General features: G+C 38.0%; 1 protein-coding gene across 1 annotated transcript in view; it reads right to left on the bottom strand.

Annotated features, from left to right (window-relative positions):
- Positions 1 to 304: 304 nt before the first annotated feature.
- LOC121873526 overlaps positions 305 to 24,243 on the bottom strand; it is an 80,297-nt gene continuing 56,358 nt past the window's right edge. The window contains exons 7-16 of the mRNA XM_042377124.1: positions 20,166 to 20,317; positions 18,281 to 18,389; positions 14,743 to 14,933; positions 13,067 to 13,520; positions 11,077 to 11,226; positions 8,119 to 8,247; positions 5,288 to 5,395; positions 3,952 to 4,115; positions 3,685 to 3,816; positions 305 to 1,469 (exon numbers count right to left, since the gene is read on the bottom strand). Of these exons, the coding sequence (XP_042233058.1) occupies positions 1,308 to 1,469; positions 3,685 to 3,816; positions 3,952 to 4,115; positions 5,288 to 5,395; positions 8,119 to 8,247; positions 11,077 to 11,226; positions 13,067 to 13,520; positions 14,743 to 14,933; positions 18,281 to 18,389; positions 20,166 to 20,317 (1,751 nt within the window). The 3' untranslated portion in view covers positions 305 to 1,307. The remainder of the gene's footprint in view (positions 1,470 to 3,684; positions 3,817 to 3,951; positions 4,116 to 5,287; positions 5,396 to 8,118; positions 8,248 to 11,076; positions 11,227 to 13,066; positions 13,521 to 14,742; positions 14,934 to 18,280; positions 18,390 to 20,165; positions 20,318 to 24,243) is intronic.

The raw sequence follows: 24,243 nt of genomic DNA, 5'->3' as shown, positions 1-24,243 counted from the left end.
AGTTTCTAGAGGGTCAATATATATATATATATATATATATATATATATATATATATATATATATATATATATATATATATATATATATATATATATATATATATATATATATATATATATATATATATATATATATATATATATATATATATATATATATATATATATATATATATATATATATATATATATATATATATATATATATATATATATATATATATATATATAATTTTTTTTTTTTTTTTTTTTTTTTTCATTTTAAAAGGTTTAAATTATTTTTGGAAAAGTTGATTTTTCTTGATTTACCCCATGTGTGGGGGTACTGCCAGCAGCACCCTAGCCCAGGGCGTAGGGGTTAAGTAAGCAATAACATATTTTAATTCTGGACTTGGGTTTGGTAGAATTTAGCCAACTGGAGACAGCAACGAGGGCTTCATTAGCTTGCAGGAGACCGCAACTTCACATATAAGAAGCAGGCTGTTTTTTGTAGCCATTATTCAGACAAAAAGTGCATCTTATATGCCATAATATATGGTAATCTCAAAAGAAAAATTTCCAAATAAACATATGTATTGCTGTCTTTTATTTTTATCTTTAGTTAACTTGTACAGGTACGGTATTCTATAATTTACTGGGGATTTATTTTAATATTTGAGACAATTAACAATTTGGTTGTTACTTTTTACTTTCAGTACTAAGACCTAGTAATGAAGATTGAGACCAAGACCTGCCTTCCAAGGTCTCAAAATGTACATCATTGCAAGGCAGTACAAGTGTCATGGAGTAGTCCAGAACCTCTGTCCAATATTGTGAAAGTGAAACTAGGTCCCATAGGCATGACTGCCCATGAGGGACAGTGTGGATGCAGCACACTCTATACTAAGCCTTAGGTACAGAAGGAGGCAGCATGGCCAGTACTGCACTCGACTGCCTTCACTTCCCCAAGTTGTAAATTTAGGTACCCATTTACAGCTGGGATTTTTTTCCAGGTATGAGAGAGTTGTCTCGTTACCCGGAAATCTTTCATTCCCATAAGTGCTCTACGCCAATTGTTCTAGCTAATGGAGATATCACTTATACATGTATAAATATGTTTCTAGTAGTATTTCATTGGGTTACAACAATTCAGGTGTATTACAAAAATGCTTTTCTCTACAACACACCTTTGGCTTTACACATGTCTAAATTCAAGTGTTTAAAGTTGGCATTATATTGATTTTTTGGTCAACAGACATATAGATATTTCAAAAACATTATCATGGTAACTTTGAACCCCCGGGGATGTACTGTAAGGTATTTACAGACTAATTCACAGTTACATAATCTAGTTCTTCGTCGTCATCCATTTTCTTGGTCTGTGGGGATGGAGTCTTTGACCCAGAGAAGCTTTTCTTTTTTTGGAGAGAGTTGTTGGTCTTCACCAAATTACTGGTACTTCGTGACATCTCCTCCTGATGTGACTTAACCTGTTAAACCAAATACAATAATGTACTTTTAAATGTTCCTGGTTTAACTAACACCAGTGATTTATTTACATAATAGGGACAATTTAATTCCAACTTTTAGTGCAATATCCCTGTACAGGTACTCCTCGACTTATGACCACCCGGACATACGACTGCCGCAGTCGTATAAAATATTTTTCAAATTACGTATTTTCGAGTCCCGACATTAGTGATTGCGCTGTGTACTGACAAAACTTTTTTTTGTAACTCCCTTGAAAATGGCTGGCAAGCGTAAAAGTGAGAGTTCTCGTGGTGCTGAGAAGAAAATGAGACACCCATTTTAGATTTTGTATGTATTATTTTCGCCTTTTTGAATTACGACCAATTCGACTTACGACCTGGTCGTCAGTCCAGAACCCCGTCGTAAGTCGAGGAGAGACTGTATTCCCATTCCCAAAATATCTCGGGAAAGTGTTAACTGCAATCACTTGTTTCTCATCTATTACCTTACATAATTTACGAGCACTGTATATTGAACATGAATATCCAACGCTTTCTTAATGGTTAATCTTAAACAAGCATTCTTTAAAAAAATCTTGCCTAAATATTTTTTTTTTTTTAAGCTTTATAAACACGGTTTTATGCCAGGATGCTCCTGCTTAACACAATTGCTCAAGGTATTGGATATTTGGACCCATAATCTGGAACGGGGTGGTAATATCGACAATATATACCTAGACTTTGCCAAGGCTTTCGACAGTGTACCCCACGGAAGGCTGAAAATCAAACTAGAAGAGTACGGAATTCGGAGAAATGACCTAACTTGGAGAGAAAACTTTCTACATGACTGCAAGCAGTGTGTGGTGATTAATGGCACGAAATCATCATCCGTACCTGTCACAAGCGGGGTACCGTAGGGCAGTGTATTGGGCCCGCTGCTGTTTGTTTGTTTGTTTCATAAATGACATGCCTGACGTTGTACACTCCTCCATACAAATGTTTGCCAATGACGCCAAGTTATTTTGGGAAATCAAGAACCAAGTGGACTATGAAGAGCAGCAGAAGGACCTCTGTGGGCTCCAAGAATGGTTTAAGAAATGGCTGCTGAGATTCAATGTCACGATGTGTAAGAGGATGCACCTTGGGTGTACCAACGGTAAGGAGGCGTATCATATGTCCCAACGGGATGAAGAAACTGCACTATTTGAGACTGAATGTTAGAAGGACCTAGGCGTGTATGTTGACAATGAGCTGAAGTTCTCGGGCCATTGCGAGAAGAAGGTAAATCAGGCAAATAAATTATTGGTTCTTATATGAAGGTCGTTCAGATATCTAGGCGGTCTGTCCCTCGTAACGATCTTCAAGAGTGAAGTGCTTCCCCATCAGGAGTACTGTCACCCCGTCTGGTCCCCGAGATATGCTAGGGACTGTCTGTTGGTTGAAAATGTTCAAAGGAGGGCCACCAGACTGGTGCCTGCACTTTGGCACCTCAACTACCCTGAGAAATTGGAGCGCCTGAACTTGCCTAGCTTATACTAGACGGGCAAGGAGCGACCTAATTGAGGTGTACTATAAGCAACTCAAGGGGCACGACTCAGTCGAGTGTCCTTTCTTGGAGCTGGCTGACGCTCGCCCCACAAGGGGTCACAGCTCAAGATTGAAGAAGCTGCAAGTCCAGAAAACTGTGAGGGCAAACATTTTCAGAGTGAGAGTTGTGAACTCTTGGAACACTCTGCCAGAAAATGTTGTGATGGCATCAAGTGTGATTTCTTTCAAGACCAGACTTGACCAACACTGGAGCTGGTTCAGGTACATTCAGGAGCCGGTGCATGCCCAGTACCTGCCAACAGTGCATAACAGAGAGCCAGTACATGCCTAGTACTTGCCAACAGTGCGTGACAGAGACGTGACCGATCGCCCAAGCGGCTAACGAGCCAATCAGTGGTGAAAAAAAAATCATATTTGTTTAATGATTTAATTTTAATCATAAATGTTGATGAAGGTTGAGCCAATATAAATGTATTTATAACTTCTATATAATACATACACCCAAAAAGTATCTTTATGATATTGTATTAGACAATGTGACACAATTGTGCAAAGGATTTTGACAACCCTACCGAGACAACATGAGTCAGCGTTCATTTTAAATTCATCGGACCAATCCGTAAAGATGCTTTTTAGAGTGTACTCTATGTACTCACACTATTTGGTCTATAAACAGCAGGACACTTACCTGATAATATTTGGGTACATTAATATCTTCTATTGGTAGATAGGGATCATAAGATTGCTCAGAGCGTGGGGGGGGCTGAGGTAGTCTCTCTTCTGTTAGTAACCTTGACTTAGGCGTGGCTTCCATGGCATGCTGTAAATTACAAATTTTCTATTACTACCAGTGCCACTTTGCAAACTCCAAGATTTACCAAGTACACAATGAATGGTTTGTTTTGTTTGTGTGCTTAACGTCCAATTTCCATCATTATAATAAATTTTTACCCACCTTTTTGTTTTCAAGTTTTACTAGTTTATGACTTCTTGCAGGACCAGGAGATATACTGACAGAGTCATGAGATGCAGGTAAAGAGGATTCAGTTGGGTCACTCAACTTTCTTGGGGGGATAACAGGAACACTGCTTGTTTCATTATCAGTCTCAGATGATGTCTCTGTAAAGAAAACATCATATAACATTGTTATCGCCGTCCTCATACACAGTGTTAATGCAATAATGGGAGAGTGATAAGGGTAATGAGAAAAGTGGTGTTGTATACTAAGGAGGAGATAATGGCGCCACAGCCCAGGCCCTAGACGATAACATACGGCAGTACAGTAAATCCTCACTTAACGTGGTTTCGGTACTACGTCGCTAAACTTTAGAGACCAAAAATTTGTTTATCGTCCCCGTGATCAAATACTATGTCGTTTTGTTGTCGTCACGGACTACTTTCTAAGGCGCAACACCCGCTCTTGTCTGGCCGCGCTATGCTCTCTCGGCTCGGCGCGCTGCCCTCACTCGCGAAACGTCACAGCATCCCCAAGCGACGCCAAGCCAGTCTCTGTTTTGACTTCACATCATTCGTGTGTGCTTAAGTGCTTTTGTTCTAAAACTGTACTCTAACCATTCAAAATGGCTTCCAAGCACCATCAAGTGCTACTGATACTAGTATAGTGAAGAGGCAACGTAAGATCATTACCCTTGCTACGAAAATGAAAGTATTAACCCGATTTAAAGAAGGGGAACGTGCTGTGGACATAACTGCTGTGCTTGGTCTAACCCCCACAACGGTGCATAATATCCAGACCAACACTGACAAGATTAAGGTTAGTGCTGGAAGTGGTTCTTCTCTGAGTGCAACTAAGACGACTCATACTAGAAGCACTGTGATAGAGAAGGTGGAAAAGATGCTGGCAATGTGGATGGAGGACCAGAATCAACACAATGCCCCTATGAGCCTTATGGTTATCCAGTACAATGCCAGTTTACTAATGCACACACGAGTTTGGTTTTCATGAGTGTTATCAGCAGCATGGAACCTAACCCCCTATTTCCCATTAGCCTTTGGTCTTACCAACTGCAGATTTAGAAACCACAGGGTTTTCCAGGAACCTAACCCCCACAGTTGGCGAGGGACTACTGTATCTCACTTTTGGTTGGCCCGTGGCATCAGCCACTCAAGCCTGCCTGGCATTGTGCTCTACAAACAGCATTTACCTTTGATACAAAATTAGTTGTACAATACAGTATGCAGGAATTTATTAATGTCTCACAGGTGAAACATAATGTGTTCATATTTTAAAATCTACAAGACAACTGAGAACCAAACCTCAATATAGTTACCTTTCATAGGGCTGCTATGAGTTGGATCATCGCTGTAGTCATTTGGTGGCAAGTCACACAATGAACGTGATCCCTCCAGGTCCAAATGAAGTGGTTGTTTTCGTCGGCCTGAGACATGAACAGCATGTTAAACACTGCAGCTATTATTGTGATTTCTCACATTATTCTGAAAAAGCAATTTCAAAGAATAACAGACAAATTCCATAGTAACCATTCACGGAACTGATTCTTACCTTTACAGAATAGGGAAATAAAGAGAAAAATAAAAACTTAAGAATACAGCTGCTCCCCGACTTACGACGGGGTTATGGACCGACATCCAGGTCGTAAGTCGAAATGGTAGTAAGTCGGAAATGCTTAAATAACACATAGAAAATCTAAAATAGGTGTCTCTTTTTCTTCTTAGAACCACAAAACACTCACTTTTAAGCTTGCCAGCCATTTTAAAGTGAATTACAGATGAAAATTTTGTCTGTGTACTGACTTTGGGACTCAAAAATACGTAATCTGATCAAATTTTGGTACGACTGAGGCAGGTCGTAAGTGCGGGTGGACGTAAGTCGAGTAGGTCGTAGGTCGGGGAGGAGCTGTACTTTACTTTATATTATTTACGGTGGAATTTTTTAGTTTTCGTGTTATTTCACTTTTTATTTCACCTAACTACAATTTCACGGGTATATATTTTGTCTACTCCTAATACAGCCAATCAACGGAAATGTCAATATCGACGAATTTTAATTAGTGGGAACCTGGCTTGTCTGTGAAAGTTGCTCATTGGAAGACGAGTATTTGAGAAAGAACTCATAGCTGTTGACATCTTTAGGTCTCATGGTGTTCTCCATGGTTCAGTAAAATGCCTAAGGTGTATAGCAATTCAGACCATGTATCATCAGGTAAAAGACAGATACTCCAGAAGAAAAAGAGATCTCGTATTTACTGTTTTACAGTTTCTGAATTCAAAGGCACATGGTTGGACAATACTGCATCACTTTGTCCTCCTCCATCTTTTAATTAAGGTAAGTTTTGGTAAGATAAAGTTAGGTTAGGTTTAAGCTCCAGGGGATCCAGGGGGGCAGGTAGCAGGTTAGGTCATGTCTATCTGGTTAGGTAAAGTAGACATGTACAGTATATTGATACTTGAGTCATATTTGCATGTTTTATCCCACAATATTAGTACAGTAATTGTAGAGATAATACTGTATGTCCAAAAGTACTCATATGAAGGTTATATTTTTTGTGAAACTGAATGAAAAACACTATAAACCTTTTTTTTAAGCAATTTCCGTGAATGGTCACAACAGAATATTTACCTCGGCTTTTCTACATTCTGCTTCCCAAAGTCAGTGCTGTACAGGTTAGTTTGGACTATGATACTTAGATAAGGAATATTTGTTTGTACGTTTAGCATGGCAGGCCTAACATTAGTTCAGCTATTTGGGGACTCCATTCAAAGTATCAGGTTGCTGTATGATTTCCTATGTTGGGTACTGTACAATAAAGATGAGCAATGGTACACTTGCTCTGACTGAGTGAAGAACCTTTGTGTGCTCAGGGTTGTATGAGAACAGGTGCTCTTTCTTAGGACTGGAATCTGTGGAACTCAATTAATATTTCCCCTTTTTTTTAACTCCTCTTCAGAGTAATTAAGAATTTAAAAAGCCTTCTCATGGGAGCACTTTTCATTCCCTCCTGAAGGAGTACAGGCAGAACATCAGGATTGTGCCAGTGTAACTGACCTTCCAACTTCAGATGTAAGCATGTGCATAAGTGTGTGAGATGATCTAATCTTGTACCAAGTCAAGTCAATATCAACATTTAGAATGGACCATCAAGTTGTCAAGAGGGTCATGGCATATTGGATAAATAATGTACAGTACAGTATAATAAAAAATACAATAATGTACATCTGCAATATTTGTACAGGTATCACCCAATCTGTGATGTCCCTATCTACGATAATTCGCGTTAACGATATTGATATATTAAGACCACTCCCCTATTGGCGATGTAAAACAAACCCGCATTAAGAACATATGAATGAAGGAAACTGCAGCAAGCCTATTGACCCATACTAGGTAGACCCATTTACACCCAAGCCCTATCGCTAATAAATATGTCCATCCTTTATGGAACGCATCACTCACTTCATATGTCAGCTGAGGCATCATCTACCTGAATGCCGCCACATGGCCATCTGGTGAACTACAGTCCAGTCATTTCTTTTTGGTTACGTACATGTGTGTAAGAAAAGGAGATCAATGTTTATCAGTCATCATCAGTGTTTTTTTTGTTTGTTTTTTTACATTACAGTGAGAGGACATAACTAAAGTTCACATAGTACATAGTTTTAGTGACTGTGAAGTGCTTTCCCTCTGATCCCCCACCCCAACAATGGGTAACCTGACACTGCATGAGAAAGTCAGTAACATGATCCACTAATCCCCCACCACACCTCCATTACAGTGTCTGTCTATTCTAGGCTCAAGACGACAGCATCTGCTGGTGAGTACAGTACAGGTATAGTAGTAGTGTACATAATTTTGTTTACAGTATTTACAATATATTGTACATGTACAGTGGTGTTTGAGTAAATTAATACAGCTTCATGTGAGATGTGTCATTTGAAATTTATTTATGTAACCAAACTTTTAGAAAAAAGCTACTCAGGATTATTTAGGTAAAAAAGAAAAAAAAAGATGTTTCTAACTTTATTACATGTGATTACGATATTTCGACCAGCAATGGGATTTTCAGGAACCTAACTCCATCATAAATAGGGCATACCTGTTTGTTCATCCTAATATAAAGTCAATAAAAATTTCAAAGCTGACCTCTTAATAGTAGACCAAAGAACTGCCCCACCATGGTCTTCTGTCTTGCTGAGTCAGGACTTGATCTCTCATTTTGATCTGTTGTTCCCCTTTGTGGAAGAGCTGCTGCTCCGGCCTCAGCATCTGAAACTGTAATGGAAGCAGAATATAGCACCTTATTTTGCTCTTTCTTCTTTAGTAATGCTACCTGGGCCCACACGCAGTGTTATAACATGGGTCACATGCAGTATTAGAACATGGGTCACATGCAGTATTAGAACATGGGTCACATGCAGTATTATAACATGGGTCACATGCAGTGTTAGAACATGGGTCACATGCAGTAATATAATATGGGCCACACAGTAAACTGTGTCTACCACACATATGACCAATTGCAGGGTTAAAAGTCTTTGGGCTGGAGCACAGATCAAAGTTTATACCCTAGGAAAATAGGTCCCACTAAACAAGCATTTACTTAATGAGCACTTTTCAGGACTACAAATCACTTATTAAGAGGAATCTGCCTGTAAAAGTGCTACACAAAGTACTGTCCACCATACCTCAGGTGTGGAGACTTTTAAATGAACTTCTGTACCACAACTTATTTCTAAAAGTAAATTTCTGCAAAAAGGATGTACAAAATAATTATCAAATAAATTTACATAATTCTTATATCTTTCTTTTGTTTTATAAAAAAAAAGTGACCAGGAGGCTACATATAGTGCTGCAGCATTAAACATTTACAAGGCATTAATGGTTAACTTTATTCACACATGGAAACACTGCTGTACTGTACTGCAAAGATAGTTAAGAGGTCACTCAGCAAATAAAGATTCTAGATGGAAATGGATGTTCAGTATCCCTTGTAGTGATCACAATTCACACACACAAACACACACTGGTCACCTACAATACAATGCCTTCACAGAGTTCTATCTATAAATACTATTTCTCATAAACATCTTGATTCTCTAACTTGTACCTTCCTTCTACTTTCTGATCTTTTGAATATTTGATAACATAACCCTAATCCTTTCCACACTTTCCAGTTTCTCCATACAGGAATGCAGCCAATGACTTCATATCAACATGAACAATTCTTCAGCCTTTTAATCAAGTACTGTAGTGTACTCTATTACAATACAGTACAGTCTTTAATAAGAACAAGAAATTTTTATGAAAATCATTACAAGTATTGAAATGATTAAGGATATAGTATAGGTGCATAGATTTGCATGTAATCATGGTACTGTACAGTATCACAGAAGTGGTCCTGAAGTGGTCCCCTAACATTACAAAACAAAATGTATATACAAACTACTGAACCTAACTACCCTATACTTACATCAAGAAGTGTCATTAGCCTGCTTCACATTAAAAAATGGAAGACTTTTTTTTTTATGGGGAATATCCCACCCGGGCACAGGTCATCGACCCACAACGGGGCCTCGGGGGCGAAAAAATAAGAGTAAAAAGAAATTAAAAATAGAAAAAAAAGATTATATTAATCTACACCACAAAGATGCCATGCCGGAAAGCCAGCTTTTTGAAGTGAGACAGATTTTATGAATATGGAAACACAGTTTGGCTGTGTAAAGAAAGAAGGATGTGCTGCAACGGTTTATTCTAGTGTGACCGACATCCACAGAGAAATGGTGGACACCTCAGGCAAGACGAGTGTTACGAGCCCACGGCTTTGCCGGCGGTACACAGGATGCCGAATCCACCGAACGTTGCCCGTTAAAGTACCTGTAAAAGAGAGTGAAGCAACATTGCGGCAAAGAGAAAGGGAAGAAAGATTATCAACTAAAGGAGGAGAGTCAATAAGACGAAATGCCTTTGATTCCACCCTATCTAACAGTCAGACAGAAGAAGAGCCACCCCAGATATGAGAGCAGTACTCCAAGTTAGGATGAATAAATCTCTTATAAACCTGAAGCAACTGCTCAGGAGTGAAGTAGCTACGGCATCTGTACAGAGTTCCCAGCTTTCGGGAGGCAGCTTTAGCAATGTTATGGATGTGTGGCTTCCATGACATATTAGAGGAAATGATGAGGCCTAGCAAATCTATTTTAGAACTTGGCAGAAGGATTGCATCCAGAAATGTGATTGGTGGGAGATCATCTAATTTGGAAAGTGGAATTGGTAAATACTGCATTTTATTACTATTGAATTTAACCAAGTTTCTACCTCCCCATTCGGAGATGCTGCACAGATCCGCATTGATAGATGAAATGATATCAGCTATAGAAAAAGTTCTAGTTTGAGATTTAGGGGAAGGGGAAAATGTGAAAAGTGAAGAGTACAATCATCAGCGTAAGAATGGATAGAATTAGTTGTAGTGTGAAGTAAATCATTGATAAAAAGAAGGAAGAGAGTAGGTGAAAGAACAGAACCCTGTGGGGGCACCACTATTGTTAGAGAAAGAGCGAGAGATCGATCCCTCGACAACAACTGCCATGGATTGGTTCTCAAGGATGTTGAGGGCCACAACGAAAGTTTCCCCATAATCCCTAAGAGAGGATGACCAAAGATGGGTGCAGTAGGAGAGCAGCTCACCAGTAGATCTCGCCTGGCGAATGCCGTACTGGTGATCCAACAAAAGAGAAAAACGTTCAAGGTGATGGAGAAAATGAGCATTTAAAATAGTTTCAAAAATCTTAGAGAGGGATGAAGTTAGGGCAATGGGGTGATAGTTAGAGAGATTGGAATGGTTACCCTTCTTCAGGATGGGTTGAACTGAGGCATGCTTCCAAGAAAAAGGAAAGGTTTGGATTTGAGGCAAATTCAAAAGAAGCGAGCAAGCACAGGGGTTAGAATTTCAGCACACGGTATGTATTATGCCTAAATATTATGTCTAAAGAGACACAAATCTAGATATCTAGATGACTCCAGATGCACATTAATCCCACCCTCACGATTCCAAGCTGAGGTAAAACGAAAGCCATTGCTCTTGTCTAAACACTGAACACTAACCTGCAGGCTCATTCGTATGTTCCTTCATTTTATCTGAGTCCAGTTTGTTTTTGAGCTCAACAATCTTCTCTTGATGCTTCTCAACAAATGTCTTGATATTTGTTTTCTCCATCCATGCTGTTACCAGAGTGTACACATCTGCGCTGTATTCTGAAGCAACAAGTTGAATTATTTCATTAAATGGTAAGGAAATATCTTTAAAAAATCTTAAATTCACAAAAATATCATATGTCATCATCAACAACTGAATACCTGTATACTGTAATTAAAGTTTAAGGAATTCAAATAAGATTAGACTGAGTGTGCAGCTATATACTATAAGTTGGTTAATACCTAATTCCTAGGAAGAGTGGAATACTGCAAAGGAAGTCAAAAGGAAGATAAATTTCACATGTGCTGTAGAAATGTCATAAGAAGAAAAATGATTCTGAAATACTGTCCAGCATAAATACAGTACATACAGTAGACCCTTGCCATTCACGAGGGTTAGGTTCCAAGAAATGGCGCGAATTGGCAAAACCGCAAATAGCAACTTGAACTACCTTAGTGCACAATTGTATACCTATACCAAACAACCAACCAGCCACAGGACTCATCCCCTCTTTTAACTTATCTAATAATAAAACTTTCTTTGTCAGGGTCATCACTGACTTCTGCCTTTTACATTTCACTCCACTAGCATGACTAGCACTGAAACTAGGCAGTCTTTTCAGGGCCATTTTGCACAGAAACACTAAAGTTTTGAGAGTACAACACTAGATGCTGTGTGGGGTGACTCGTTGTGCTGCGGAAAAAGGCTCCCAAGCTAGCCACCATAGCCACCATCTTCCTTACTACGAATCGCAAGGGTCTACTGTACATGAATTATACCTTAGATACAGAACAAAACATGAATAGATGAAAAGTCTGGCAACACATTTCCCCATCTCTCCTATAACCTAAGACATGACAGCAGTATCAGTACAGGTTAGAAGTCAACTCCCATCATGGTAAGATCTATTTATATACAATGGAAAAAGTCTCATTCTTCTTGATTATATATTTTTTTATTTGTTTGTTTGTTTGTTATTCCTTGTAAACAAAATGATCTCAAAGGTGGATGGATGTCAACTGGTGGATGGATGTCAACTGCATTTATAAAAGCTGCTGCAAGATGTGAAGCACTTGACCTCTTCTCCACTTAATAACACATGTACTTCCTAGACCTTCTGGTTTCTTTTATTCATATGAAATCTAATGGACAAGTTACAGTCTTTGTTGGATAAAAATAGCAAATTGCTCAGAATTTTGTAAACATCAGCACAAAAATAAGAAAAGATACCTAAGACCTTTGCTTATATCCAGGGTCCAGAACCAAACTCTTCCATTTTATTGTACAGAGGGTCCCCGGGCTACGAATGGGATCCGTTCCTGAGGACGCTTGTAAATCGGATTTATACATAAGTAGGAAGACATACTACTGAACATGCACACTGTACTTACAAAACATTGTTTAAAATCCCACTGTATCATTGCGTAAGTCCTTATATACATCTAAAATCACTTAATTTAAGACAAAAGAAGAAATAGAATGAAAAAATACAGTAAATAAAAGTAAAAACTAAGTCACCAGGTAAATAAAATACTGCAAACATTAAGTTTAACCCTGTTCGTACGGGAGGGTGTTTGAAAGTCGGGGACCTCCTGTATGAATACATAAGCACACTTCATGCTCATCACTCACAGAAGCAATATATTCTGGTGGAAGATACAATAAAGTAAATAACTCCACAGAAGAGAATCCATATGAAAATCTGTTCACTTATGGAATCATTCCTGTTATAAAGTATTTTCAGTCATAATTAACAATGAAAAGTATGCCACTTATCTTATTGCCCTCAGTTTCAACAGCTTACTTATGAGGGACTTTTCTATCCTAAAATTCTAACATCAATCATATACTGTACTGTATTAATAACCAAATATAGAATAATCTACAAAGGCTTCTTACCACAAACTTTCCCATCATTGCAATTGCCTGATACATTCATATCAAGATATCGCTCCTCTTGCTTCACTGAATTTCTATCTTTCGTCCATTCTTGAGGAGGCAGCGGAGACAAGTGTTGAGATGAACTCTCTGGGAGAGGCGGCGGAGGAAGTTCCGGAGAATGTACGGCTTCCCATCTTGCATCACATATGTCATTTAATGCCGGGGAGAGTGGGGGGGGAGGAGGAGGAGGTGTGACCATCATCTCAGGAATCTCTGTTCCTGATGGTGAAGTGCAAGAAACTTCTCGGGGAGCTGGCAAGGGGTCGTATCCTGATGTCTGACTTGCTTTGAGAGGTCGAGGAGGTGGTGGGCTGTTGTAAGTCCCCTCATTTACAAGAGTATCACCAGGCATGTTAAGTTTCCCTTCATTTGTTGGCATATAACCAACCTTTGCCGCTAAAGACGACACCATCTACAAGGAAAACAAAATGTACAAGCTTAATATCGAATTTTTCTAATTATAGTGGTAAAGTTAAAGAAAAATTTTATAATTTACATATATCAAATACATCAACAACAAAGATATTCACCAAAACCAAATAATTATTTTTCATGAGATACACAAAAGTAATCCTCTTAATAACTTTAGCTCCAGCAGAAACTTATCCTGTACACCTGCTACTTCCTGGGGAATAGTGCACAAACTTCTGTGAGTCTCATAAAATTCAAATGCTACAGTGACATTTCAGTAAGTGTCAGTTTCCTATTCCCTGTATTTTGTAATCCACCTTACTTATGCCTTCAACCTTTTACTGCTTTCATCATTTTACTTTTCTTCTTTATTTTTCTTATTTACTCGTAATTTATTTTCTACTTTGCCTCTACCTTCAATATTTTCCAATTTTTCTTCCTCCCAGTTTCTTACATTCATGTTTTTTTATTGTTCTTTATTGTTTACTTGATATAGTATTTGCTTTCTATCTTTCCTGCTTCTAAATTCTCTTTTCCTTGTTGTATGTTACATATTCTCATTTTCTTTATTGTTACCCTTCTTCTACCTTCAATCACATCCTGCTTTCTTCTTTTTACTTTCTAGTTTGTTATGCTTACTTATCTTTTTCACATACTGTATTCTTATTTCTCAGCACCAGCAAGACTCTACACTGTTGACATCCAAATCAACAAGTACAATCTTTGAGCTTCGTACATACATAATACTGTAACTGCAACTGATCCTAAAACCTTGACTTTCAGCTCCATGGAGAATATTCTTATAAGAGATATACACCAGTAGAGTACTGTTCATGGTTCTGGTCATTTACTATCACAACTACCTATTTAAGTGGACAGGTAAGCATTACTGTATAAGGTTGCCACTAAATATGAATAACTTCTATTATCCCCCCCCACTCCCCTAAAAAAAGTCAACACTGATTAATGTGAAATATTAGATCTTGTAAAAATCCATGTTCATAAATTTTGGCCAACATATTCACAAGTCCCATACGGACACAAGGCATGGGACAATAAAGTAAATATTACAGCAAACTAATATCTGTGGGATCTTTTCTCTGGTTCTAGGCTGTGAAGAAAACTAAGATCACATTACAATTAATTTAAGATCACAAAGAAATAATAAATTCAAGTTTTGAAATACAGTACATGTATTAACATCTTCCTCAAATATTACTCACTGCTGCATCTTCTAGTGCATGAGCCAGTGAAGAGAAGCCCCTCTGGTAAGCCAAGACAGAAGGAGTGTGACCATTGCAATTTGGGCTGTTGAGAGCTGCTTCACCTCCCGGAATTTCAAGTAAGGCCCAAGTCAGACGTTCTAACCCATAATAGGCACTGAAGTGAATCCAAGTTGGGAATTTACTACCATCTGTATAGGAAGACAATAAAACAGTTTTTACAGATATTTAATATATAAAAAGTCCCATAACATGTGAGCTGAAACTTTTTGTGTGAGGGTTGCCACCTCACTATCTGTGGGAACAGTATAAAGCTCCCAACATTGTATCAACTGCAAACTCAGTAGATCTAACCAAACATAATAACATTTAAATACTGCGGGAATAACACTTGTCAATCATATTTCCTACACATTTTACTGACCTCTTACCTCCCTATTCTTCAATTTACTGGATTCCTCCTTTTTTTCAGCTACCAAATCCATGGACTAGAGAACTATTCACTCTCGCACTACTATCCCATCACTGTTAGCATGTACAGAGGCTGTTCTATCTTCTAGCCTCTTCTTAATCTATATCAACACCCTCCAATCATCCCCTCCAGCAGAAGACATATTTCCATTGACACCACACAAACACCTATCCTACAGCTCCATATGCCCAAGCTCAATTAAAACTCCCAGCAGATCAGTTAAATAATACAACACAATTACAGTGGCCAAATCTTGAGTCCATAGCTCAGTGGGGTGAAAATAACCATGGTACATTTAATGGTACCAAGTCAACAACTTTTAGTCTCACACAAACAAGATCAATTCTGCCCTTCATTTAACATTCCTTTTTTGGGCTCATCCATACTTTACTTCTACCTAAGATTTTACTCTTTACAATAGCAATGTCTGCACACACAGGGAAGACTGCTCTGTCACCATTTGCCTCTGCCTCATCAATGTCCAGTCATTCATTCCTACCTTGCCTCCCCTTCATGTAATGTGATCTGTCTCTTCTCTACCTCCATTTACATGGTCAGTGCATCAATGAATTCCAGTCCATCGTCACCTGTCCCCTCCTTTTAACCCTTCTTGCAACATATGCCATTTTTTTAACATGCCAATTCTATCTCCAGAAAGTCCCACTTAGTTAAACTACCTGTATATCATACTTTGATTCCTTCATTCCTCACACTTTTTGTCTATGAAACTCTCTGCTTCTCAGTTCTATGCAGTCACACCACTGATTTGAGTTTAGCCATTGCTAACATGTTCAAAAGATCACACTCTCTAGTGTACTGACCACGGCCATACACATTAGTTAACGCAAAATCAGACGATTCGTATTACGCTCAGTAGCCCATAAAACATGTAGCGATAACTTCTTTATTGAGTCCCTCAGTTGAGACCTCCATTTTCTCACCGTTTCAGTATGCCTGAATCCTCCGTTTTCTCTCATGTACCTCAGAGACTGTTTCTTAATACCTCATATTGTGTTAAGAGATTTGAAATTGAGAAAGAACTCAATGGTTTTGCATCAAATTAAATATGTCTGATTACAGATGGAACATTCAAGAACCCTTGTGAGTGATGTTGAAAACTTCAACTGTATTTACTGTTAGTAAAACTTGTCAAACAAGTGAGTGTAGAGTCTGCCAGTAGAAGTGACAAATCCCTAATATCGCCCTTGGGGGATGCCCGAGTTCCCAACTGATGCTGAAGTTAGATCATTTTGATTCCCAATCATCAGAGAATCTGATGTTTGTATTGAAATTATTGTCAGTTTTATATTTTAGAAAGTGATTTATATCCTGAAAAGAATATGTCAGTCTTATTATCTCCAAGATCTAATGGCACTCTCAGTAAGCCCTTGATAAATTCTGATGAGGTCGTAAGAAAGACATTGTCAGTTTGTGCATTTGACGTCCATTTCAAATTAATAATTTTCAATAGTGCCTGGCAAGCTCAAACTCTGATTAGATTGTAAACAATAGATGTAAGAAATTTATCTGACTCATGACACTGATTTTCATAGCCAAATGTACAGCAACTGATTTAAATAAAATGTATGTAATGCTTGAATTGCCTGTTTGGCATGCCTGAGTTGCCAGTTAGCCTCGTATATAAACGCATGCGCAAGGGAGCGCGATACTTTGTGACCCTTCCCTCCTCGTATCTCAGGTATATGACTAGTGTCTCACGCTCGTCAAATTAAGTCACGTTAACTTAGATGAATTTTGTGAATATCAGTGTTCATGTTTAACATAGTGAAATTCTCATGTGCCAAGTAAGAATTAACATAACGTAAATATCGTCTGTCGTCGCCAGACGTACGGTTGTGTGTAATTGAGTTAGACTTTTAAAACACCTTTGTAACGCTTCCCTCCTTGTATCTCAGGCACAGTTTGTTGTAGCCGAATACCCGCAGCTACCGTGGATCGGTTGCTGCCTACCAGCCAGATGTCTAAGACAGGATGTCTTTAATTCAGCGAGATTAAAACCAAGGAGTAACGCGCCATGGGAGCTACACACCCGTGAGATGAGCTCTCTAGCCGTGCATCGGAGTGTTCTTGTATATGAATGTGGATAATTAGCAGAAATATACCGGTAATTGTCCCAGGTTGAGTATGGAAACCATGAATATTGCTACTGCCGGTGTTAAAGTTTGTTATATGTGTTGTAAGTAAACCATCAATGTGTACTCCCAACTGAGATGCTGGTACCTGTTTCATGTTGTTCATTCAGTAATAACATGATGTTATAACGAACATAGTAATATCTATGCTATTAGCAAGTGTGTAAAATGACCATCTTTATTGTCCAAGAAATAGTATAACTTGTTTAATGTTGTAATAAATAATTTAAGATCTATTTGGTTACTCAAAGTAAGACCTAGTGGTCCATTCTTGTCTGAGTGTGTTTAAATTGCCATTTTATTCACTTTTGATTTTGATAAATATTGATTTAGTACATTGTGAGTATCACCGCTCTTTCTCTTCTAACAATTGCTTCTCAGAAAATAAATACTGTAACTCACGTGCCTAAGCTCATATCTACCACGCTACCTATCATTTTTATTGATATCAGTTATATTCTAATAAAAGCCTGGGTGGTGGCAGTCTGCCCTTGTGAGTAACATTATTATACCAATAGGTATTGTTAAAGAATGATATGGTTTTCCCAGGTTAATCCATTGTATAGAATATAACTAAGCGCTGATAAATATTGAAAAAAGTAAGAGGAAAGATAAGAAACAATAATGACATTGAAACAAATATAAAAGATATAGAAAAGAAAGATAAAGAATATTTAAATATATAAATAAATAAATGCCATTGAAAGAAATAAACAGTAAGTAAGAAAAATAAAATATAGAAATAAAGTAATAAGCATATAGAAATACAGACTTAGAAAACATAAACAAAGAAATTAAAGAAAGATAGAGAGAAAAAAAACATTCTATCCCCCCCTTACACTAGATCATTTTTTTTTCTTTTTACACTATAAATCTATTATGACATTCAACTTTCTATTGTAATACAACTTACCTCTGTTTTGTACTTTTGATTCTTCAAGTTTATTGCACGGCAGATGAAGTTTTACTGACACTGCCAATTTGTGATCCAGTTCATCGCTCGTTGGACTGATGTTTAGGGCCTGAAGCAGTTATAAAAACATAGGTGTTTGTGATCAGTCTTCCTGAATTAGTTACACAACTTTTTTATCTACAAACTGTACAAAATAAAAACCTTCTAATTCAAATATCACTGATTTGAATAACTGTAGGGATAATTAGTCCAGTTTTGACCAAGATGAACTTTTTCATATAAATGGACCACAGTTGAAGTTACTGTTTAGTCTTAGACTCTGAGTCTCAAAATTAAGCAGCTGACATGGTCATAATGAATGATGGTATAGTTTGGCTACAACAGGACAGTGCACATGAAATCTGGCAGTGAGAGATACAGGATCTCACAGATAAACAGACCTTAAAAAAAAAACCCTCAAATGCATAGGATTTATAAATAAATAAATAATTTTTTCTTAAAAAATCAAATATTTTTATCCACAAAACTGAACATTTTGCTAGTACAGTACAGTACAATATATCTCTACTAAATACATGACCAATACCAATCCTGTTAAACAGAGTATGACCCTCACTTCCAGGAAGTGAAGCATAACTTTAAACTTCATGAAAATGGTAAGAGAGGTAAACATTCTCTTTGGTGATTAATGGTGAAAAAATTATTACTTCATACGCCAAAAAATATAATACAGGGATACCTCGTTATTTGCAACTCTGCAATTTATATTTTAACACCCATGTTCAATATTCACAAAGTATAACCCACATATTTGCAAAGCAAATTAAAAAATAATAATACCTGTATCTGTGGAGACAGCATCTTAGAATAAAATAAGAAAAATCATGAGCATGGGTGTGTATGAAGTGAAGGTATGTGTGGACTTAACTTGTTGCCAAGTTAGCCTGTCCCTGTAGCTACATCCCCCTAGCTCTTCCCCTAACAGGCCAAGCTGTGTTGTTGTTATTTTTCAACTTGCAATTTCAGGTAGATATTCAGTATGTAATTTTATTTAAAAAAAATAATGTTACATGCACAGTTGCACACACAATCTTTCATCTAGAATGTACAAAAAAAAAAAACATTAGTTGAAAACATGAAGATTTTTTGTTTAATGTCTGTGGGAGTTAGTGAGAGAAGGAGAAGCAAGAGGGGGGGTGTGGCGTCAAGGATCTCAGCCTCCGCCTACCAGGCCAAGCTGTGAGTGGTGTTATTGTTATTTTTCAACTTGTAATTTCGGGTACATATACGTAATTTTATTCATTATCCCTTTTCTCTGTTACATGCACACAATCATTCATAAAAAAAAAAATCAGTCATAAGGCCAAACACATGAAGGGAATAAACATTTCTTAGTGCACAGATGGTGTGAGCAGGGAGCAGTGTTGGGATCTCAGCAGCTCCAGTCTCCCATGGCCCGCATGTAACTGCTGCCAACTGGCAATGTGGCATTTTTTCTTTTCTTTTGTTTATTAGTATTAGTTTTATTTATTCCTCACAATTACTGGTATTACAGTACAGTACTATACATGCCACCCTGGTCCTTAATAGCTTGGGATAATGAAGAGAAAATATCGAAAATATCTGGCAAAAGTTGCAAGGCTAGGAATGCATTCCCTCCTAATTACACAGATTCTTTTGGGGAAAATTGTCCCAATATTTGAAAATTTTTTGTTTGCAAAGACTTTTAGGAATGGTTCCTTTGTGATAATTGGGGTATTCCTGTAGTTATGTAATGTACAACATGTACGGTATCAGAAACAGAATTGAAACTATCAATTTGATAGTTTCTACAACTAACAACTATACTCATTAGACACTGTACAGCTAATAACAGAAGTCATACCTGGCACATAAAATCTGTAGGATTGGTCACACTACCCAGAATATCCCTCAGTGCGTCCATATTGCTCTCACACTTGAGCTGTCTTGATCCAATCACTACCTTATCAACCAGAACTGTTACAAACAGAAGAGATGATCCTCGTAGGAATTTCTCTGAAATAAGAAGAAAATAAAAGATAATTTAATATCATAGTTATGAGTTAACATAAACCCTCCCCATACGTCTTAAGTACATAGGCTATCACTGTATCTATACAGGACTGTACTGTACAGTATACATTGCACTCTTCTGTATTCATTACTGAATGCTCCCTGTGTTTGAGACTTGCTACAGTTTTAAAGATAAAAAAAAAAATTATATTGAGATGCATACTGTATGTACCCCAACAATGTCATGAAGCTTTTTTTTGTGTGTGTGTATGTGTGTGTGTGTGTATGTGTGTGTGTGTGTGTGTGTGTGTGTGTGTGTGCTGTACATGGGGGGAGGGAGCCCCAGTGACTGACCCTCTCCCCTACCCACAAAAATGGAACCCCTTAATTACAAACACTCTATTTTTCTGTTTCATAGCTATGCACGGTAGGGATGCACCAGAACCTCGATTTGTTTTAAAGTTTCGGTTCCGGCTGGAACTTCGCTAAAATAACTAGGTGGAACCAAAACTTTTTATAGTGGTACTGGTTATGGTTTCATAAATTAAAATATAATTCACTATTAATGCTTCTTATTTCAACTTACAAACTTTCAGAGATACAAACATCATCACTAAGGGGGGTTACCTGCCAGAATAGGTGTTTAATGTGGATGAGACTGGAATATTTTGAAGAAAATTCCAGATACAACAAACATTACCTAAGAGGAGAAGAGTGAGCCATGTTTTAAGGCTGTATTAAAGGGTATAGCTGTACTAAATATCCATTATCTTTTCATTTTTTACAATATGTTTGGTATCTACAGGAGTAAAGTTGGACTTACAAACAACCCTCAGGATCGTAACTCGTTCGTAAGTAGAGGAGCACCTGTATTGATGTACAGTATGTGTAGCAAACAATTTATTAAATCTTAAATCATATTTATTGTACTGTACCTGTCATGTACAGTACAAGACACTGAGCGTGAGGCAGCTGACATGAACGTTAAACTAGACAAGTGCTAGACGCGTCATTCTGATAGCCCCGCGTCCAGACACAAACATGACATCAAGGACTCAGGGCACACCACAGAACCAGTTGCAGTTATTTAAAGTTCTTTACAAACCGTCTGTTCTGTGTGTATTTATAAATAAGGAGAACTAAAATTTAAAACTTAATATAATTTATGAAATACCACATGTAGTGAAGGGATCATTAATACAAGGTTGCATGTTATCTAACAAGCTTGTGTGATCCACCTCTCACCAACAACACTGTAGCCCTCTGATTGGGAACAACTTCAAGAGTAAACAATAAGTTATCTAAACCTTCATATTCGTCCCTTTAGTTTGACAAATGACTTTAAAAATTTAACATAGACCAATAACATCATACAGTACAGTACTAGGTTATCTGAATGTTATGTACTTAATGTACTTAAAACAACTTTAATAGCTATAACACACTAAGTTCCAATTCCAGCTGGAACATTGTAAAAGTTCTGGCAAGTTCAAGTTCCGGCCAGAACTTGATATTATGGTTCCGGTGCATCCCTTATGCTCATAAACAATTACATGGGGTCACCTCCTGTGCACAACCATAGGTTTTACCATAAGAGCTGAAATTTGGTATGTTATTTTTTACATTACAGTGGGTCCCAAACTTATGAACATCCGACTTATGAGCGCCCGCCGATACGAACGAGGTTAAACTTGAAATTTACAGCATTTTATTTGCCTAATGACTTATTTTTTACTTTTATTTACTGTATCTTGTCATTGTATGTCTTAAATTCAGTGATTTTAAATGTATATAAGGACTTAGTCTATGACAAGTGGGATTTTAAGCACTGCTCTGTAAGTACGGTATGCACGTAGCATGTGTTCCGACTTACATACAAATCCAACTTTAGAACGTCCTCAGAAATGGAACCCGTTTGTAACCAGGGGACCTCCTGGACTACTTAATTTTGTCAGAGGATGGACAAAGGAAATGCAGGTGCACCCATTCTGCATAATGTTATTTAATTAAAAACAAACCTAGGCAATGTTGGGTACACCAGCTTGCCTTTGGGGGGGATAGCCCACCAGGCACAGGTCATCGACCCACAACTGGGCCTAGGGGGCAAAAAAATAAGAGTAAACGGACTTAAAATAAAAGAGAAAAAGATGATGTTAATCTACACCAGGAAGATGCCGGAAAACCAGCTTTTTCAAATGAAACATTGTATTTATATGGAAACACAGAAGAAGGCAGAGCATTCCACAGTTTGGATGTGTGAGGAAAGAAGGATGTACTATAACAGGTTATTCTAGTGTGACCGACATCCACAGAGAAACTGGGCACCGCGGGCAAAACGAATGTTAAGAGCCCACGGCCTTGCCGGCAGTACACAGGATGCCAAATCCACAAAACATTGCCCGTTAAAGTACCTGTAAAAGAGAGAGACAGTGAAGCAACATTGTGGCGAAGAGAAAGGGAAGAAAGATTATCAACTAAATGAGGAGAGTTAATAAAACGAAATGCCTTTAATTCCACCCTATCTAACAGTTGGACAGAAGAAGAGCCACCCCAGATATGAGAGCAGTACTCCAAGTTAGGACGAATGAATCCCTTATAAACTTGAAGCATTGAAGCAACTGCTCAGGAGTGAAGTAGCTATGGCATCTGTACAGCATTCCCAGCTTTCGGGAGGCAGCTTAGCAATGTTGAGGATGTGTGGCTTCCATGACATATTAAGAGGAAATGGTGAAACCTAGCATATCGATTTTAGAACTTGGCAGAATGATTGCATCCTGAAATGTGATTGGTGGGAGATCATCTAATTTGGAAAATGTAATTGGTAAAGACTGTGTTTTATTACTATTGAATTTAACCAAGTTTCTACCTTCCCATTTGGAGACGCTGCACAGATCCGCATTGATAGATGAAATGATATCAGCTCTAGAAACAGATCTAGTTTGAGAATTAGGGGGAAGGGAAAAATGTGAAGAAGAGTGAAGAGTAGAATCATCGGCATAAGAATGGATAGAATTAGTCGTAGTGTGAAGTAAATCATCGATAAAAAGTTTGAGATTTGAGGCAAAGGCAAAAGAGGCGAGCAAACACAGGGGGCAGAGCTTCAGCACACTCCCTCAGAACACGAGGGGGTATTCCGTCAGGTCCATGAGCCGTATTCACATCCAACCTGGATAACACACCAGCAACCGTACAAGTGGAGATTATATGAAAGTGCATAGGTTCAGTACGGGGGATAGAGTTGGAATCGTCTAAGGTGGAGTTAGAGGAGAATATGGTGCCAAAGAGTTTGGCTTTATCAGAGGGAGAGTTGGCTATAGAGTTATCAGGTTGGAAGAGAGGAGGAAAAGAGTTATTACAGATGTTTTTGGTTAAGGACAGAAGGATTTACTAGAAGAAGAGTTAGTTAGGTCAGTGGTCTTTCTTTTTTTATAAAATTCCACTTGGCCCAATGAAGAATAGCCTTATAACGATTCCTAGAAGTAATGAATGAGGAGTGGGTAACAGAAGAAGGTGATAGTATGCAATAATAGAGCTAAAATAAAGTACAGTGAAAGTGGATCCCATAGTGATGACGGTCTGTTGGATACACCACACTGTATACTAAGCATTCAGTACAAAAGAAGGCAGCATGGCCGGTACTGCTCTCAACCGCCTTCACTTCCCCAAATTGTAAACCTAGGTACCCATTTACAGATGGGTGAAATGGGAGCACCCAGGAATCGAACCAGTGACCCCTGGAACAGGAGGTGAGCGCTGTATCCACTTGACCTCTGCGCTCATAAAGCACAGTAATAAAAGGGAATTATAGAAAACAGAAATTCATGGAGAACAGCAAGGAATTTGAAAATATGAGGCAATTACTTGTGAGGACATAACTCATATGTGGTCCAGCACTAAAAGTGTAAATGAGAAAGGAAAGTCAGTCTTAT

This window comes from Homarus americanus, unplaced genomic scaffold (genome assembly GCF_018991925.1).
Source record: "Homarus americanus isolate GMGI-L3 unplaced genomic scaffold, GMGI_Hamer_2.0 scaffold30858, whole genome shotgun sequence".
NCBI lineage: Eukaryota > Metazoa > Arthropoda > Malacostraca > Decapoda > Nephropidae > Homarus > Homarus americanus.
Note: the sequence above shows the minus strand (reverse complement) of the source record. Positions and strands in the feature narration are given on the sequence as shown.